The sequence below is a fragment of the Apteryx rowi genome, unplaced genomic scaffold, assembly GCF_003343035.1.
Source record: "Apteryx rowi isolate R43461 unplaced genomic scaffold, aptRow1 scaffold_352, whole genome shotgun sequence".
NCBI lineage: Eukaryota > Metazoa > Chordata > Aves > Apterygiformes > Apterygidae > Apteryx > Apteryx rowi.
In genome coordinates, this window is record NW_020449997.1 from 398,696 (window position 1) to 417,097 (window position 18,402).

The following is an 18,402-nucleotide window of genomic DNA, read 5'->3' on the forward strand; positions in this document are numbered from 1 at the left end:
TAAGGAAAATTTTGAGGCTGAGAGGAGCTAAAGGTATACTGCTCAATTATACCACATATGTCATACATGAATTGGCACGGTGTGAGTATATCCTTACTGAAGTCTAAAGATACTGCTTGGATACATCACAAAGGGGATGTGCATATGAATAACACAGCATGAAATATCTCTAGATACTGTTCAATAGCCTTTCTTTCTCAGTGTATTTTAAATTTAAATTTTAAATATATTGTTTATTTGTTACAAATTAATATAGGTGATATTTGCATAATTTAATTTTAAAATATTTTCTAGGTAGAAGATGTGAATAATAAAATAGCTGCCCAAGGAAATGAGAACATAAAAATATCAGATGCTTGTTCTGAAGTGATTAACGCTACTGAAAAATTAGTAAGTTTTTTATTGTTTTTATATAACTAAGTAAAAGTGTTTGCATCATCTATGTTGACCTAAAATAATTTCAGCTTACACTAAAAATGTCTTAATGTCTTAATGTTCATTAGAAATCCACCCGGGAAGGTGATCTACAGACTATAAAACAAAAGCTACTCAATATTAGTGAATCATTGAATGATTTGAAATGTGAAAATGAAGAACTTCAGGGAGAGAATGAAGAGTTTTTGCGAAAATCTGCAAATAGGTAATTCAAACACTATTGAATACCTGCAATGTAAATATAGGAAGCAAGTGTTATTCTTTAACTGAAAGCATGCCTATAAAAGAGAACCTTGCTTTTGTTATTTTAAGCCTGTCTGTAATCTTTCAATAATTTCAAATCACATCTGGCTGAAATTTACCGTCTAACTTTCTTGACCTTCACTTGAAAGGAACAAAACTAAAGTTCTGTCAGAAATAAAGTGTATGGTTTGACAATTAAATTTTAAAAAAGAGGAACGTTTTAAAATTCTCTTTCTGTTAACAGAAAACTCTGTTTCCAAAAYTTTTTGGTTAAGTCTTTTGTGACATATATGTCATATTTTATTAATAAAGTCATATGTATTAATATATGTATTAATGACTTATTTGTATTGAATTATATTTGTATTTTTTTCTTGGTTGTAAACAAGGAATTACAATTTCTTGTTTGTTATAACCATAGAATCTGAAATACTGTGTTCTTCTATTTTCTTTGAATTCTTACGAGATATTATGGACACAATTTTTTGTAGCTTCTTAATTTAGCAATTCTGAATAAATGTGCTTTAAATTTTGTTTTACATAATAGTCTCAGAGCATTTACAAGCTTACAAAAAATAAATTAAAATTTAAGTTCCTTTTTCCTTTGGACATTTGGTGTATACTGGTTTTAGGTAGCTGACAGTTTATCTTCTTTCCAGTAACTTTTGATTTCATTGTCTGGTTTCAGCAAAATCAACTGAAGAGTAAGGTTCTTAAAAGTAATTAGATTCTCACAGGTTTTTGTAAAAATTGACGATCTAGTTGAAGAGAGAGATCCTGTCAGTATTACCACTGGTTACAGCATGAAAACATTCCCTGCTAGATCTCCAAAATATCATACCAGAGATATGGGAAAAGGGAGGGGATAAAAAGGTGCAAGAAAAAGAGAGGAGGAGATATGTGCCCACTCCTTGTTAATGCCCTAAGTTAAAGCTCACACCTTATATACCAAAGTAAATCAACCATGGGACACAAATGGGTAAGGAACCAAGTTTCATGAGTTCTGATGTTCATGGAACTACTTATTAGGATTATTAGAACATTTTAGAATTAATATTAACATTGTAGTCTTACAAATGTATTATTTTCAATTGCATTGACTCATTTTTTGATGGATTAAAACTTTTATTTCTTCATAGTTGTAAGGCAGTGTAGAGAGATCTTGCCCTTGTTTGAAGTATTAACTGGTAGGCTGAAAGACAAGACACAACTTTATAAGAATATGTACAGGCAAATGTGGAGCATCAGAGAGAGGGGAATCTTTGGAAAACTGTTTTGGGAAGCGTCATTAGCTGAGATCATCTTTTACACTAAAAGTGTACAAGCATCCCCAAAAGACTGGACAAGTTCATGAGAGAAATCCTTTGAGCATTATTTATTTCAAATATAGTCGCTATTATTGTGAGGCTTTGTGATTATTGTGTTTTTTCACGTGTACAGGAGTTCAAGAAATGTATTTGAAAGTTCAGATCCAAGACCCAGAGAATGTTTATGACATGTTCCTGGCAGTGAAAGATTCCAGGAGCTCAGTCTATTTATATCTTCAAATATCTATTTATATCTATCTATATCTATTTATATCTTCAAATCTGAAGACATCATTGAATCTCTTGCCTTATATTAGAAATATTTTGCATGTCAGAACATTAGTTTGAGACTCAGAGCCTCTCACAACCTTTCTCTCTCAACATATTCATGCTTTATTTTCCTTTCTGAGTGTGCTCTGATTCTGTGTGGCCTTTTATATTGGGGAAGAATTGCTATATTTTGTGAAATTGATATAGTCCATGAGAATGTAGTTCTTAAAATCAATACATTGTCTTGTGTTAGTCTAAGAATTGGAGTGTTTGTTTTGATTAATTGCATACTAACAAGAGTGCTGACATTTACTTAAACAGGACTAAAAAATGAGTGACTGTCCACCTCCTAATAGGCTACAAGGAGATAAAGAACTTGTTTCTCATGTTCTTCCTGGAATGCTCAGTTGTGTATCTTAGTTGTGTTTAGAATATGCAGTACATTCAGGAAAATAAATCTCTTGGTCATCTGAGTTTTTAGGGACCCCTGCAGTCTAAATAGTCCTATTTTCTATACAAGGTGAGTAAAAAGAAAGCTCAATTGCCCCCAATTCTCTTTATTGTCTGAACTTGTAAGGTTGTGTTTAAGTGTTAGTGCTTTTCTTGAAAAATATTGTCTTGTRACTATATTGTGGTAGGATTTCTAACACAGTGGTCAATTTAGAATGTGGACTGGCTCATCTAAATAATTTCCATTTCTTTCTCTCATCACTTTTTAAAAATTTTCTAATTTTAGGTAGGCCACGCAGCAGCTCTATGATATGGAGATTTAATCATAAGTATTATGTTCCCGCTATGAAGTGAAATTTCTTTAAACTCTCCCAAACCTTTCTTCAAAGAAAGTGTTGACTGTCATATTAAATACGTAGGGAAAGTGCTCTTGCAGTAATACATTAAAGGAGAGTCTCAAATGCCTTGATGCTTTTGGAAAGAAGATATAGTCCCTCACTTAAGTTAAGGCTGCTTAATTGTTAGGCTTTACTGGCTAAATAAGAATGTGTCTTCTGCATGATTTTTCTGAAGCCTGATCTATGAATTTTAGAGATAATTTTTCTTCTGTCGTTACGGAAGCTTAACTGACTGCTTTCACTGCTCTGCAAACATACGGCTGATCTATCATGAGACATGCAGCCTTCTGTTGAAGGCTTAACTGTTTGATGCATACTGTATCATAATGCAAAGAACAGATGAAATGTTACATTCCTTTACTTATTCCAGATTGATCTTTGTTCTCCAAGTGTGTCTTCATCAGTCTTTCAGTTTTGTTTAGCAGAGACATCTGCAACTGCCCATTTTCAGAGGAAAATGTAGCATTTCAACAAGAAGAAATTGAACAATGTGTATCTTTCATTGTCTCAAATGCTTTAACAAGAGTAGCATCTTTGTAAGTGTAATTGGGCATCATGAACTCTCCTGTCTCTGGCTGCTTCAGTGATATGCAGAAAAACTTATCATAGGCAGTTGGATTCTGAATATAGCACAAAGATTGTTACATCTGTTTTAGTATACTCCCTTCTCTCAGCTCATCTTCAGGCACTTGTTTGAAAATCTGCTTTAGTAAAGAGAAAGTTCTTTTTTTACTTTGAAAGCTACAGCCAGTTCCCAGGCTGCACAGGGTGAAGGAGTTTTCCTTTTTGGTACTAGAATATAGCCATTGCAAAGGATATATTCTATTACCGTTTCAGCCACTCCATTTCAGACCTTTATCTACAGGTGACAGTTTGGAATGGTGACTCTAGCTTTTATTGGAGATTCTTTGTGCAGAAAGAGTAGTTCTCATCCTCAAATTTCAATGCACAGTTTCATGTCTTTATAAGGACATCTGATTATACAATGCAATAATGTGTTTGTTGTCAGCTGTTGGGGCCATTTTCAATGCAGTTCTGTCCTATGGCCTTCTCATGCCTTCAAGGCCTTCACCAAAGTTTTGAAAAGGGTACCAGGTTATGTCTGGATGGGAAATAAAACTCTGTATCTGGATGAATAACTGATAAGACTTTGAAGGAAGAGGTTCCTTACTTTCTCCAAATTCTCATAGCTCTTTTTGTTCTCTGGATCTCTGGTAAACCATCAGTTGTCTCGTCTGTATCCTATGGGAATTCTGGAGTTTATTTGGGCCACAATGAACTTTGTGTTGGTCAGCACCTGTTTTCCTTACGAATATTTTCTAGCCATGAAGGAAATAATGCTGTATTTGGTGAACAGGACATTTYTGTTGAAATGACAGCCTTTGATAACTGTGATGCCTTATGTGACAGATGACAGCATTTATGACACCTTTTTTTAGAGTCTACAGATTAAATCCATAGGTGGATCACTTTCCATGTACTGCTTGGGGAAGCATGATATTTACTGCTGTAGTCAGATTTTCAGAAGATATGAGATCCYTGGAGCATCTGCATGTTTGTCTTCTATACACAAAATGATCCTGACAGAGGTACCTCGGTGAGGTGATTCAAAAGCACAGGGCACAAGATCTCCTGAAGAGTAAAGTTTGAACATCAGTGCTGTGAAAATTATGGCAGCTTGAAATGCTGCCTCTTGTTGCTATTCATATCCAGGGTGACCACATTCATCTAACGGTGGGTGATACCATACTGAGGGTTTATATCAGCAAACTAGAGAAATGGTATTCTCTCTCCTTTCCTGTATAATGATCTGTCTCTGGACTTGACACATCCAGCACTGAATGTTTTCTAATTTTATTAGACGCTGACAAGCTAAGATCCTGACAAATTATATCAGTTGTCTCAAGCTAAGGGGTGTTTTCTGCTATTTTCAAGGACTTGCCAAAGTAATCCTTTYCTCTTGAATTCGTATAGTTAACACCTGATGTCTTGCTCCAAAGATAACCTGAGCTTGAGCTTTCAGTTAGACACCTGAATGTTTTCTGGTGGAGGGGATTCTGTACCTATTCTGAACTCCACTGCTTCTCAGAATTATCTTCAAAGCAAGCTTGGACTGAGCATTAAGTTCTCACTATCTCCACCTGGCTGAGAGTGGCAACACATTGCCACTGTCAGGACTGTAGATCTCATCAGACAGAACTTGAGGAGCAAGTTTTTCTCAGCATCCCATTCCTCATTACTTCTCACTAGTTTGATCTTACTATTTTGTAGTAAGTTATGTCTTTGTTAATAGGAGAAAAGGCGTATGTATTTAGCAGCATGGACTAGAGGTTCAACCAGGTCAAAGATGCTTATGCTCTTGTAATTCTAACCTTCTTACTAGATTTGAAGGAGTTTGAGTTGCTAGTCAGCTCCATTATTTTCACTTTGTGATAGTTTCTTCCTATCCCCGGCCCACTGAGATCTCTTCTGTGTTCTTCCATCCTGCAGTCCTGAGAAAGTGAAGTGAAGGTGTTTTTCATAATTAAGGATCCAATTTTCATAGGGAAACTTAAATTAGTGCTTGTGACCGTGATGGGGACACCATTTAGTCTCTTTCTGACTTAATCACTAGTGAATCGTCTTGAGTACTGTTGCTCTTAAAAAAAAAAAAAAAAAAAAAAAAAAAAAAAAAAAAAAAAAAAAAGAGAGAGAGAGAGAGATCCATGCTTTGATAGCTGATCCCCTTTATACTGTGGAGGATATTTAAATGCAAAATTATTTTTACCTATTTACACAGAAGGAGACACTTCAAAAAGTTCCCTTGCTTTTTGTGATAGAGAGAGGTAAGGAGACCCTTCTACCTCTTAATTTTTTTTTTTAATGGATATCATATTGTCTCAGTGTCTCTTATGGGACCATTGAAGCTGGCCTGCATTCTATGATCAGAGGTGTACTTCAGATTATATTGATTGCATTGATGAGGACCTCTCCACCCGTACTGTTACTGAGTGATGTGAAGCAACATCCAGAAATAGTGTTACTTTTGGCAAAGTGATCCTGCAATCATTTTTTTCCCAAAGGATTCCAAGACCTGTCTCAAGGTAACTTATGCTTTAGCCTAGAAGGACCTAAAATATAGAGCATATGTGAACGAACATTTGTATGGGAAAAAATGATTTGTCAGTAACTGGAATATTTTGGGATTTGTTATCCAAAAGAACATTCACACCCCATCTATGTTGCTTTTCCTTCATAGTACTTAAACTTCCTGGACTTACTCGTTGAAGGAAACTGAAGAAAAACAGTGCATTTGACCTGACGTACACACACCCTTTTCCCATGAAGGCTCAATATATCTTATAATACTGTTAGATCAAAAAAATCTCTGGTCCTTGTGCAGTTACTTAATGTATGAAAGCTTAGGGAAGGAAAAATCAAAAACTCTTCATGCTTCTCAAAGAGGGGGAGAGTTCCTGAGTAAGCTGCAGAAGCTATGACCGAATTTTAAACACCTTTATGAGTAGAGTATGGAACACACACACTGAAGAACTATAGTTCTTCTTTATGCTATAGTCCATTTGCTTTTTTGCTTGAGATATGTAGGTTCCTCTTGCATCCATGCTTAAAGTGCTTTGACCTGCAGCATCATTTGTGGCCTTGCATGCATCAAAACAATTTTACTCCACATGAAAAGTTTAGGAAATCAGAGTGGAATAATTGTTTTTTGGTTCCTTTCATTTCTTTCCAGCTTCAGCACAGGTGTGCTTTCTCTCTACTGTTCAGATGAATTGCTGGCTTGCTTTTGGTGTTTTGATATTTAATTCTTTTTATAGTTATAGATGCTTTGGAAGGGATTTCTGAAGCCATTTAGTCATGATCTTGCCCAAAGCAGGATTAGCTATACTTATGCCTATTTTAAGAAAAGATCAAAAAAATTTTTTTTTAGGGTTTTCAGTGATGGCTATTCCAGAACTTCCCTGGACAAAGCAAGTAGTTAATTGCCCAGTGGCATTTTGTCAGTGTTTTAGAATATGTTTTAGTTTCTTCAGGTAATTTGCAAAATTAAGGCACCTATCTCTGATGGAACAATTAATGAAACCCATTTCAGAATTAGTCACAAGACCATTGTACACAAATTTTCTGTTTTGAAAGTGATCTGGTTATGATCTGAATAGTTCCAATGGTTATTATCAGAAGCTATGGGATTCAGAAACTCTATAAGAACTGACCAGAAACCATTACTAAAAAGTGTGGTAGAATGGTTTGTCCAGGGACAGATATACAATTGAAGTTTCCTCTAGTAGTCAAAGAATTGACCTGAACCCCTCTTATTTGGGTGAGTATTGTAATTATTTCTGATCACATCTAACTGTTTGCTCTTTGACCTCATTGCATACTGTGTACTTTACATACTGTATCTTCACAAATTCTTTGTCACTGATCCTTTACAGCATCAGCCTCTTGACCTCCTTCATCAGTCTGTCTGTAACTCATAGTCCACTTGTAGTTACAGCGCCTGGTACTACTCACACTGGTGCTGTTGGCTTCTATCTGTCTCATCGCTGACCTGACTGGTGTGCAGGAAAGTGTAGTCAGTGTATGTGATACAGGCAGACCTATGAAAGTCTAAAGAATAGAAGAATTACTACTCTCTAATATGATAGTTCCTAACTGAATTGTCTTAGACTTGGAAGAACCAGAGTACTTTTGCTTTCATATTGCCTCCCTTCAAACAGAAAGACCTCTGTTGCTCTTTCTCATTATCATCTAAGGATAATTTGGGCCATTTGCTTGCATACTCTCAGCTCTATTTTTCCTAACATGCTTGTGTGGTGGGATGCTTTCCTCCATGTAGTAGATCTTGGTCATCTCCAGTGTTTTAATTTATGAGGAACAAGATCTTTTTGATGTATGCCAAGATTGCCAAGATTTTTTTTTTGTCTCAGCAGTTGAAAATAGGCCTAGTAACCCTTTGTATTTAAGAACTGTCTAACTCGGTAGCTGACTATGCAAGACTTTCTATCAMGTAGCAAAAGCAGTGCCTCCTATTTCACTTAGGTCTCAGTTTGTTAGGGCTGTTACAGCTTCTACAGTATCTCTGAAAAATGTCTGCATTATGAATTTATGTGAAGCAGTCACTTATGGCTATAAACACAGGTTCCTACAGGTGTGTGGCATTGCTAAAGCTTCTAGGTCATATTTTGCATTTTGGAAAGATCATACTCCTGTCTCATTTTTCTTAGGACTGTGAGTTTCTGTCTTCATCACATTGGTCAGCTGCTTGAGAGTAACAATAAGTTGACTTTGGCTATGGACAATCTTTTAAGAGAGGAAGGACAATTGTAATACATGCCTCATACATGGTATGTGGTAAATATAGTTCATCAAGATACATAATGACAATGTTCTCTGTTCTCTTGGTTTGTTCTTTGTTACTTGGATTTTAGGAAGGCAAATTAAGTTGATGTGGGCCTGCACTGCCTTGCAAAGTGCAAAAATGCTCAAGGAGTATATACAAGATACTGCTGACTGTAAGACTGTGTGTTTAGGAATCAGCAGTTCACATTCACTGAAAGTGGAATATGTGTGTATGTGTGGATGAAATAATCCATGAATTTAGTCTTTATGCAGTAACCTTTACATTTTGTAAGGTAACTTATGTTTTCTTCTTTTAACTGAGTAAATTACACCCTGTATTAAAGGAGGTTATCTTTGAGAGAAACATTCTGGCCTCTAWTTCAGCTAAGGATATGAGTAATCAGTGCAGAGTTTGCAGATTAAGTATGAGAAACGGTGTGTGTGGCCTATGAAGATCCTTACAGTACTGTTTAGTTTTATCATTCTGATTCAGCAGATACCCTCAGTGGTAGTAACAATTTGTTTTTCAGTGATCCCATTCTTCTACAAAGAAACATTTGGTTGGAGAACATTAAGTTCTAATGGTACAGAGGTTATATTCAGTCTGTCAAAGGACTATCAATGTTTACTTGTGGGGAGTTTTTTATTTGTTTTAGTTTGTTCTCTGCTGTATGATCTGATGGTCTAATCTAATAGTACTTTAAGTTCACTTCTGTTGAATAGTTCACTTCTAATGAATGTTTTTTTTTTTTCTTATTACTATATAAAATGAACTAAAATTGTGTTATGTTACTTAAGAATTATACAAATAGCAAAATGAATTCGTCAGCTGCATGACTAACCTGCACCACAGCACTGGTGTGAAGTACTCCATACTGGTCATGGTCATGGTCATACTGTATTTTATAAGACAGATGAACTGAGGTTGTGTGAGCAATATTAACATTTTCAGACACAAAGGCTGTTATTGCCACTTTCTCCTCATCCAAAAATGATAGTGTTATATTACAGATTAATAATATAGATATGCAGGACAAAAATGGACAAAAAAACTCATGTAATAGTTTGATATCAATTAACTGTCAGGGCATATGCTTATGAATAAAGAGAGTTTTAAGTTTTGAGGAAGAGCATGGTGTATTCAGCATCAAATCAGCAGGATGATAAAATACTGCTCTTGATTTTGATTTAAAAATATTTTAGATTTACTTATTCARTTAAGTTTTCTTTTTATTTTAGCTCATGTACTTTATAAACAAATAATGTGAAATAATATCACTTTGTTTTATTGCAATAGTTCAAGAAAAAAGAGGACATATCAGTCAGAAATAAAGACTGTCTGCAAAAGCATGCAGAAGATTGAAGAGCAAGTAAAAAGAGTAAACAAAGATCTCTATGATGTTGAATTGTCTTATGGTGAAAAAAAAAAAAAAGTATGAGGACTTGCAAATAAAAATAACCAGTGAAAAAATCCATTACAAGGTTGTATATTTTTTATTTAAAATCATTTTTAGAGTGGAAAAATAGAAAATAATGCCATTCATATCAGAAAATTATTGGACAAGCAATCTAATATCAAGAAAATAATAATGCAAAACTTCCAATTTTCACCAGTTGTTTAAAACACTCGAAAAATAGCAAATAACAGTAGCCTCTGGAGGAGAAAATAAATTGGTTACTAAATGGCCTCAAGTATTGAGACGCTAAAGATTACATTTGACAGATATTCTCAACCATACAAAGTTTTTGTGATTCCTAGATGATTTGAAATGTATAGAAATAAATAACAATCTCATTCTTTATGTAACTAACTGATTAGAAGAATCTGTAAATCAGTAGTTTTATTTGATACTAAATGTAGCCATTGCAAATGAAATACTACAGTAGAATATTTTTTTCCTTATCAGTAGGATGTCATTAGTTACMAAGAATTGCTATTGAAAGTCATCCTTATGTAGCAGCCTTGCAATGGCTGTGAAGAATTATATGTTTTTGATGTTTTCTTACTTTGTCTAGTTCTTAGTAAATAATCTTGAACATATGCATACAGCTTTGTAGAATCAGTGCTATTGTAAGGTGTAAGATTCAGCATTCAGAAATACAGAGAAAAAGAATGCAATACTGGGAATTTTCAAGGGTCTTTTTATACCAAATAGATATAAAAGGTGTTTTGTGTACTTGTCATTAGTGTTCTTCTACTATATGTAAGGTCTAGATTGCCTTGAAGGAGAGACTTTCACAGTTGCATTCTCTGTAATATTTTTAGCTGTAATCAGTAAAATTAAGAATTGAGTATATTTTCCTGTTTATAATATGCATTGGTGTATTAGGCACTCTGTATTGTACTTCCTCTTCACCTACTTGCTTGCCAAAGGTAAAGATTTTTTTGGAATGGGTTGGGTTTAGCATACAAGTACATCAGTATAGCAAGTACATCAAAGTACCAGACTCTGCTTCTAAAAAGGATTTAATTTAAAACAGAGCGAGTTAAAAGGCCAAGGGTAAAAAGTAGTAAAACATGGACTAGAGAACTTTGCAGCTGTTATCAGAATGAATGTGAGTGAGTCAGTTTTGTGTTTTTAAGGCCTTTAATAGTGCCAGAATTCCTTTTTTTGGGATGAAGTTTGTATTCTTGGCAAGATCTGAATTTGCACAGTATATAGTTTTGTCCTATAAATTGTCATCTTGGTATGCTGTGCTGTTTTATAGCCATATGTTTTAATACTAACTTTATAAGAATTTTCTGTTTTCTTTGCATATGCATTTGCTAAACAACAATTTTTCCATGTTCTCAGTGTTGTGTGCTGAAATATTTACATGAATGGATGTTCAGGGGATGTTTTTATTATTTAAGTATTCAGGGGATGCTAAAAATTACTCTAAGAAATTAGGATTTAGAAGGGATTGTCTCAAAGCCCCTGCTTATTTGCTGTCCTACATACTGTTTTTTTTCTTAGCTTGATATTTTCCCTTTAAATATTAAAAATTAATTTAGAATTGTTGAAGTTTTCTTCCATGAATTTTCAGTCACATTTTGATCTTATATCAGTTTTTAACATCCACAACATTCTGTAAGAAGGACTTCGACAGCTTAGTCATGTGTTGTGTGAAAAATTATTTTGTTTTTTTTTAATTTTCTGCTTACCATATAATAACTTCATTTAATGCCTCTAGTTCTTATATTCAAACATACATTGGTCGGTCATTTCATATTCACTTTCCATATGTCACACATGATTTTATAGACTTTCATCATATTCTTTCTCTTTTCAAGGCTGAAGAGTCCTGATCTATTCACTTGTTTCATGAATGGAAATGGTTGCGTGTCTCTCATCATTCTAGTTGCTCAATACATTTTCCAGTTCTGTTATTCTTTTGTGAGGGARGAGAGAGCAGTACTAGAACTGCATAGAGTATTCAATGTACAGGCGTACTGTGGGCATATGTGGTGGTATAATGATGATTTCTCTTTTGTTTTATTCCTTTCTTAAAAATTTTTAACACTACATTTATTCTTTTAAATGCTAGTGAACATTGTCTTCACATTGTCTTGGAACTGCCTGTTTTAACTTCAGGATTTTATTCCTGTTTGACACTAGTCAGCTCAGAGCCCAGCATCGTATAAATAAAGTGAAAACTTTATCCTAATGTCCAAAATTACATTTACCTTCACTGAAATTTGTCTACTGTTTTGTCTGTCTTTCAGGATGCCTTACCACCTCTTTCCAGTTGACTTTATCTTTATTACCCTAAATAAGAAATCTATCTGATTATACTTAGTTATTCCACAAAATACCCCGTTTCCCATATTTTTTATGAATTAATTGAAAACCACAGGATCCAGCTCATATACTTGCAGGACCCCACTGTGGCTCTGCCACTGTGAAAACTGATAATTTATTCCTACTCTAGGTCATCTATCTTTAAATGGATTATTCATGTGAGGACTTTTCTCCTTAACTCATGGGAACTTAATTTATTTAGGAGCTGTTCATATGATACCTTATCAAATACCATTTAGAAGTCCAAGCAGACTGTCTCACCAAGATCTCCCCTGTTCACATGCTTGTTAAATCCTTCAGAAAACTAATGAATTTTGAGGCAGTTTCCCAGCCATGCTGATTCCTCATCAAATTTTCCATGTGTCAACTAATTCTGTTTTTCAGAATAATTTATATTACCAGTTTGTTTGCTAGGGTTTGGGGGATTTATTTGTTTTGGAGGTTGGGTCTTTTCTTCTTCTTTTTTTTTTTTTCCCTGCTGTCACATTCTGAGTGCTTCTGGTCATCTGGTGGCCTTGCATTGTCCCTAGGAGGCTTCCTGCTCACATGTGTTTGGAAAAGAATTTGTTACAAATTATTCTGTCCTTTGCAGGTTTTTCAGAAAATTCTTATTTAGCTCTCCTAATGGTATTTTTAAAATTAACCAAGCAGAATTCAGAATTTTCTGTTTTTTCCTTCTTTTGGACATAATTTCAGCTTTCTGGAGGATATTGTCTTGCTGCTCATAGCCTTCCTTCTGTTTATTTTTTTATGTTTTCAAAGTGTTGGCCAAAACTTGGTGTGCATTTGCTTTTGAGCATCCAGTATGATGTCTCTAAATTATCTCCGTCTGTCTTGCAAATATTTTACTCTTTTAGCTGTCTGTCTTTGGGTTTTTAATAAATTCCTTATTTTTATATAAAATCCATTTTCAAATTTGAATATGGTGTTACTTTATGGGTTTTGTTGTCCCTTAATCTCCTTTCACAAGTCATAATTTTAATATCCTGGGTAGATGATAATCAGAAATACATCTCAGAACTATACTTTTACTGTCAGAGATGGAATTTCAGTCTCTATGGATTCTATCTTACTTGTTGACACAACTTAATTTCTGCTTTGAGCCATTGCTCGTGGACCTGCCGCCAGTGATAAGATTTCTTTCCAATATCACTCGAGCTGTTTCAGTGCCCTTGTTAATGAATACCTCCATTTCTAACAGTTGTAGAATGACCATTCTTTCAACAGCTTTAAGTTAATATACTTAGGCCTCAGTTAGCATAATTTAGCAGCATTGTGCTTATAGTGTTCTAAAGCATACATATGCACATGAAGACAGACTCAGGGAAAGTGGCCAACTGCAAGAGCTAACTGCAAGGTAAAAGTTGCTAGCTAAGTATAAATAAAGTGGACAGATTAGCCTAAGCAACAGTTGAATACTGCTGAATTTTGAATATGATCGTATAAATGAAGGTACAATTTATAGTCGAATGCCTGGTCTCTGCTGATATGCTGTTAGAGTGACCACCCCCTGGTGTTTCTAGTAACAGTGTCTGTCTGTAACCACCAGTTATGCTGTCTCCTTGGAGTATTGAATAGATTAAAAAATATATATATTCACGCCTTCACCAAGCATTATCATTAGTCATTCAAAATGATGCTGCACTTTGGAGAATAGTCCAGATGCCATAATATATCTACCTGAATTTAGATTCAGATAGCTTATGTGTATATGTGAGCAAGGAGGGGAGGGGAGAGGAGGGGAGGGGAGAGGAGGGGAGGCATAGGCACAGGTTGTTGCTCAAAGTTATCCACGGAGCAAATATATGGACTTTCATTTGGAAAAAGGCTGTTACTCATTGGCTACAGGTCTTCCTTGAATGTGTTTTCCACATGAACACTGATTGATCTTCCTCTCTTCTTTTCTGTTTCCTTGAAGGTCCTACTAATCTTTGAGATTTGGGGTTGAGAATAAATGGGGATGTTTGATATCTGTTTCTGTATCTTCTTATGTATGTGGATCTGGAAGATGCTTGTGGCCACCTTATGCAGCAACTTCCCTCTTCAAGTGTTGATGGCATGTGTACTTCCACAGTGCAGATATGGGTGTGAATAAAACATCTTCAAGAAATGCATTTCCATAACAGAATTGATTGATTTTGGGTTTCTTTCTTTGCGATTAGTCATGTCATGCCTTCTTTTGGTTAAGTAATTAATTTTCCTATCCATAAATTTACTTAAAAGAAAACAGAAAGCCTTCATTGGGATTTGGCTTAGATTGTATTCAAGTATAGTTTTGATGACCTGTAGGAGACTCACATAAGAAAGGGATAAAACATGTTCAGATTTTTATTAGAAATTACGAAAAAGTCCTGTCATATAAAAGATAGAGGGCGTAGAAGGCACTGAGATTTTTTTTTAGTTTTGAACATTTGATATTCATTATCTGTTTAGGTAAGCCAGCTCAGCGCTTTCTTGTTTTTAATTATCTTAAATTACCAAAAATAAATTACATAATTTTATATTTATTCATTTAGCAAGCACTGCTTTTCTGATGGTTTATTCTGTATTTATTTACCTCTTGTGCCTGTCTCTGTTATAATTTCCTTTTTTAATATAGTCTTATGATACTTGAAACAAACTTTAAGAGCTGTGCTCATCCTTACTGCAACGTTAGTGTTAAATTGTCATTGCTGTCGTCTATGAATTTGTTTCTTATGCATTACGTATGACTGTCTTTTGTTTTTTTTTTTAAGCATTTGGAGGTGAATATTAAAAAAGAAATTCAAGATCAAAAGGGAGTTTGGAAAAAGACTCAGGTAAACATGACAGTAACCAGTTTACTTCAAATCTAAATTCTTCCACATAATTTTTACTTCCTACAGTAAATTCTTTGTAATAGAGTACTTTGTGACCAAGGGGTTTTGCTAAGTAATGATGTTTGCTTTTGAACTAGTAGTATTTAAATACTCATGAAAACATTGAATACTTTAGCTGTATCCCAATTATTCACAATAGTTTCCATTTTTTTTACCTTAAGTAATAATTCATATATGCAGTTATGCAGTGATACTATTATTTTAATTTGTTTTTGTTTTTGTTTTTTTAACTTCACAGTTTCTGTAGAGGGTGCATTGAGACCCTTGCCATACTTTATATTGACACATGAGTATGCAAAGTAGCATGACTCTAACACCAATTTACTTTCTCCTGGTGTAAACTGTCAAATTAACACAAGATGGTCTAGTATTCCTTTTGTAGATTGACAGTGTAGTTCTTTTGTTCTGGACTTCATTGATGCTTTCCAACCATCCTCAGAGAAATGTTGGTATTTCTTCAGCATCACCAAAAGGGGTATTCCCTCTGTTTCCATCTTTTGGTAGATGGATTCCATTGGCTGCCTCTTCCAAGAGCATAGATAATGGTCATATCTAAACTGCTGTAATAACGACAACATCTTACAGCTTCAAGCAAGACATTGAGTGAAAACAGAAACTCCAGGAACTATTTCTGAAGAAGTCCTTAATCTCTGTATTCAATTTTACCAGCAAGAGATAGGAGGCCTTAAAGTGGGCCTTAAAGCTATAATATATATTATAATACTATATAACTATAATATAACTATTATAATTGTCTGAGCAGCAGTCTCTCAGACATCACTCCCTAGTTCTCTATGATGCCAGATGATCACAAAGTTTCCTTCAAAGTTTCAATCCAGCAGCCCAAAGACCTTCCTGATACAGAAGGCCAGGCAGAATCAGTGATTGTTGAACTGGCTATTGATGCTGTTCTTGCCCTTGTTGGTTCCTGCCCACAAGATAAAGGCAAATGCAAGTATTGGATTTCCAGGTGTTGCTAGTGTTGCTGGGATTTTTAGTCTCCTTGCATGTCCTGTGTGGAGGTGCAATACAGTAATAAGGGCAACCCCAACCTTAAGCCAGTTTGCAATGACTGAATCAGGTTCCTTGCAAGAAGTAAAAAAACCCAAACAAACCCCTTTCTCTTAGATACAACTTGATACCAGTTAAATAATACAATTACTTGCTTTCTTCTTGTCCAAGATTCCTCTAATACTGAGGAAGATCTCCTGTGATGCAGATCATTAGCATACCAGTACATAACCCATCCTGAGAGCCTTTTCATAGTTGATAGGTGAATGCCATTGAGATTCATCTCTTTCTTCCTATGAGGGAACAATATTCCTGGTGCTGACCCTCCCACTCCCACCACTGTCATTACTCAGCTCCTTCCCTCCCTCCTCCTTATCATCACTCATATGTTGTCACTGTTCTGATGTTCTGAACCCTCATATTTGTTTCATTCACAGTCTCCGTCTTGCTTCTGTTATGATCATCCATTCTTTGATTTTGAACTGTGCAAGAGCTCAATAGCAGAATCCAGTACCTGTGTCTCCCAGTTTTAGAAAGATAAGCCCTGAGAGTGATCTTGCAGTCCCAGTTTATCTCAGATATTAATAGAAAGTGTTGAATGTTCCTCTTCTAAGCCAGGTGGTGCACAAGATCTCTGTCACATGCATTTGTGGTCCATGCACACCTTCCCTCTGGTTTTCAGGCTTTGTATCAGAGAAGACTGAAGGAAGTGTGTCTGACTGCCATAGCATGACAGGTTTGATTTGGTGCTTCCTCCCTTTTTTGGGCCTCAGTACTGGTACTGGTCATGTAGATCATTCATTGGAACTAAATCTCCTTTCTCTTTCTTGATTTTGACAAAGATCACTCAGTGGCAATTTTTAGCCCACTACTTTTGACCTTCAGATGCAAACAGAAGAACAGTTCCCTAAGGGGATGTAAATTTAGTGCTCAGAACTGCCATTTTCATCACAGTTCATGTGTTTTCAGAATATTGTTTTCATTTTCCAGTTCTTGGCATACATCCTACATGTCTTCTAAGGTGGTTTTAAAGTTCTATTTGAATTAAAACTAGTTTTTCTGTTTTCCTTCTAAAGCTTCATTTCTCTGGGTTATACAGTCTTCATACCCATGCTGTCAAGAGAGTTCTGTTCTACTAATAGGACAAAACTAATGATGATGTCAAAGGCTGTTGAAAGATCTAAGAACTAAGCTATCGCTAACTAGTGACTGTCAAAGTGCATAGCAGTTTAGATAAGGGTCTGTTCTGACACAGCCAAAGGGAATCTCCTAATGCCATCTGAATTTAAACCACCAGAGACGGAGAAATATTAGTGTTTTTCTGGGAAGCATATCCAGTTCCTGCTACCAACCATGTTGTCACCTGGAACTTTATCCATAACATCACCAAATATATTATATAGAACCACCATTATATAGAAATTCAGAAATTATACTGCATTTGCTACATGGAACACTCCCAATAAGGATGAATATATTTGTAGACTATCATTTGAAACTTGAAAAAGGAGTTATTTACCACCTAGCACAATACTTTGAAAAGAGTAAGTCACATGTATGTTCATTTCTTGTTCTCTTTCCCATAGTCTTCTTGACTTATTTCTCTCTGCCTCTACATCTGAGAGAAAATAAATGGTGCCATGTGTGCCCCACTTTATGTACTCATATATCAGACATTGTGTATATTATGTATCCACTCTGTGCTAAAGAGATAAATAATTGTTTGAGTTCAAGGGATGGTGGATATTAGGAAATGCAAGTGTATGTGAGACCTGCACATCCTGAAGAACACAGCTGCTGATACATAATATTTCTCTTTCTTTCACTTTTCTTTATTTCCTGGGGTAGTGGGTGGGGTGAATTTAAGCGGGTTTGTGTATGTCCCAAACTTAAGGTATTGATTTATTTTGTAAAAATGTTGTTCTTTGCAGTGTCTGTCTTCTCTTTCTTTAGTCTCTTTTTCTAATCTGAGAACATACCTATGTTGATAGTTTACCATCAGAGATGATTTTCACTCTTGAGATTAATATTTAGTATTTTAACTCCTCTTTTATGGAATTCTTTTCTAGTAGTTGCTGATAAAGTACTGTAATTTCATTCTATGCTTCAAAGTAATATATACATTTCTTAATATTTCTTGCCATATTTGTGTTTGCCAATTCGGCTGGCTATTCAGTCTATCCTGTTCAAAGGCTTCTGGCATATTCTGGTTTAATGACTAACTTTCTTTCATTCTGAAGATATTTTTAATCTCCTTATGTGTTTCTTAACCTTTGGTTTTGTACATGTATGTAGAATTAATTTTAGG

The 18,402-nt window shown here is 35.1% G+C and overlaps 1 protein-coding gene across 1 annotated transcript in view; it reads left to right on the plus strand.

Moving 5' to 3' along the window:
- The window catches only part of CCDC178 (coiled-coil domain containing 178), a 192,551-nt gene that overhangs the window by 32,028 nt on the left and 142,121 nt on the right, over nucleotides 1-18,402 (plus strand). Inside the window, 5 exon segments of the mRNA XM_026072842.1 lie at nucleotides 295-390; nucleotides 504-640; nucleotides 9,741-9,864; nucleotides 9,866-9,925; nucleotides 14,961-15,023. Coding sequence (XP_025928627.1) covers nucleotides 295-390; nucleotides 504-640; nucleotides 9,741-9,864; nucleotides 9,866-9,925; nucleotides 14,961-15,023 — 480 coding nt within the window.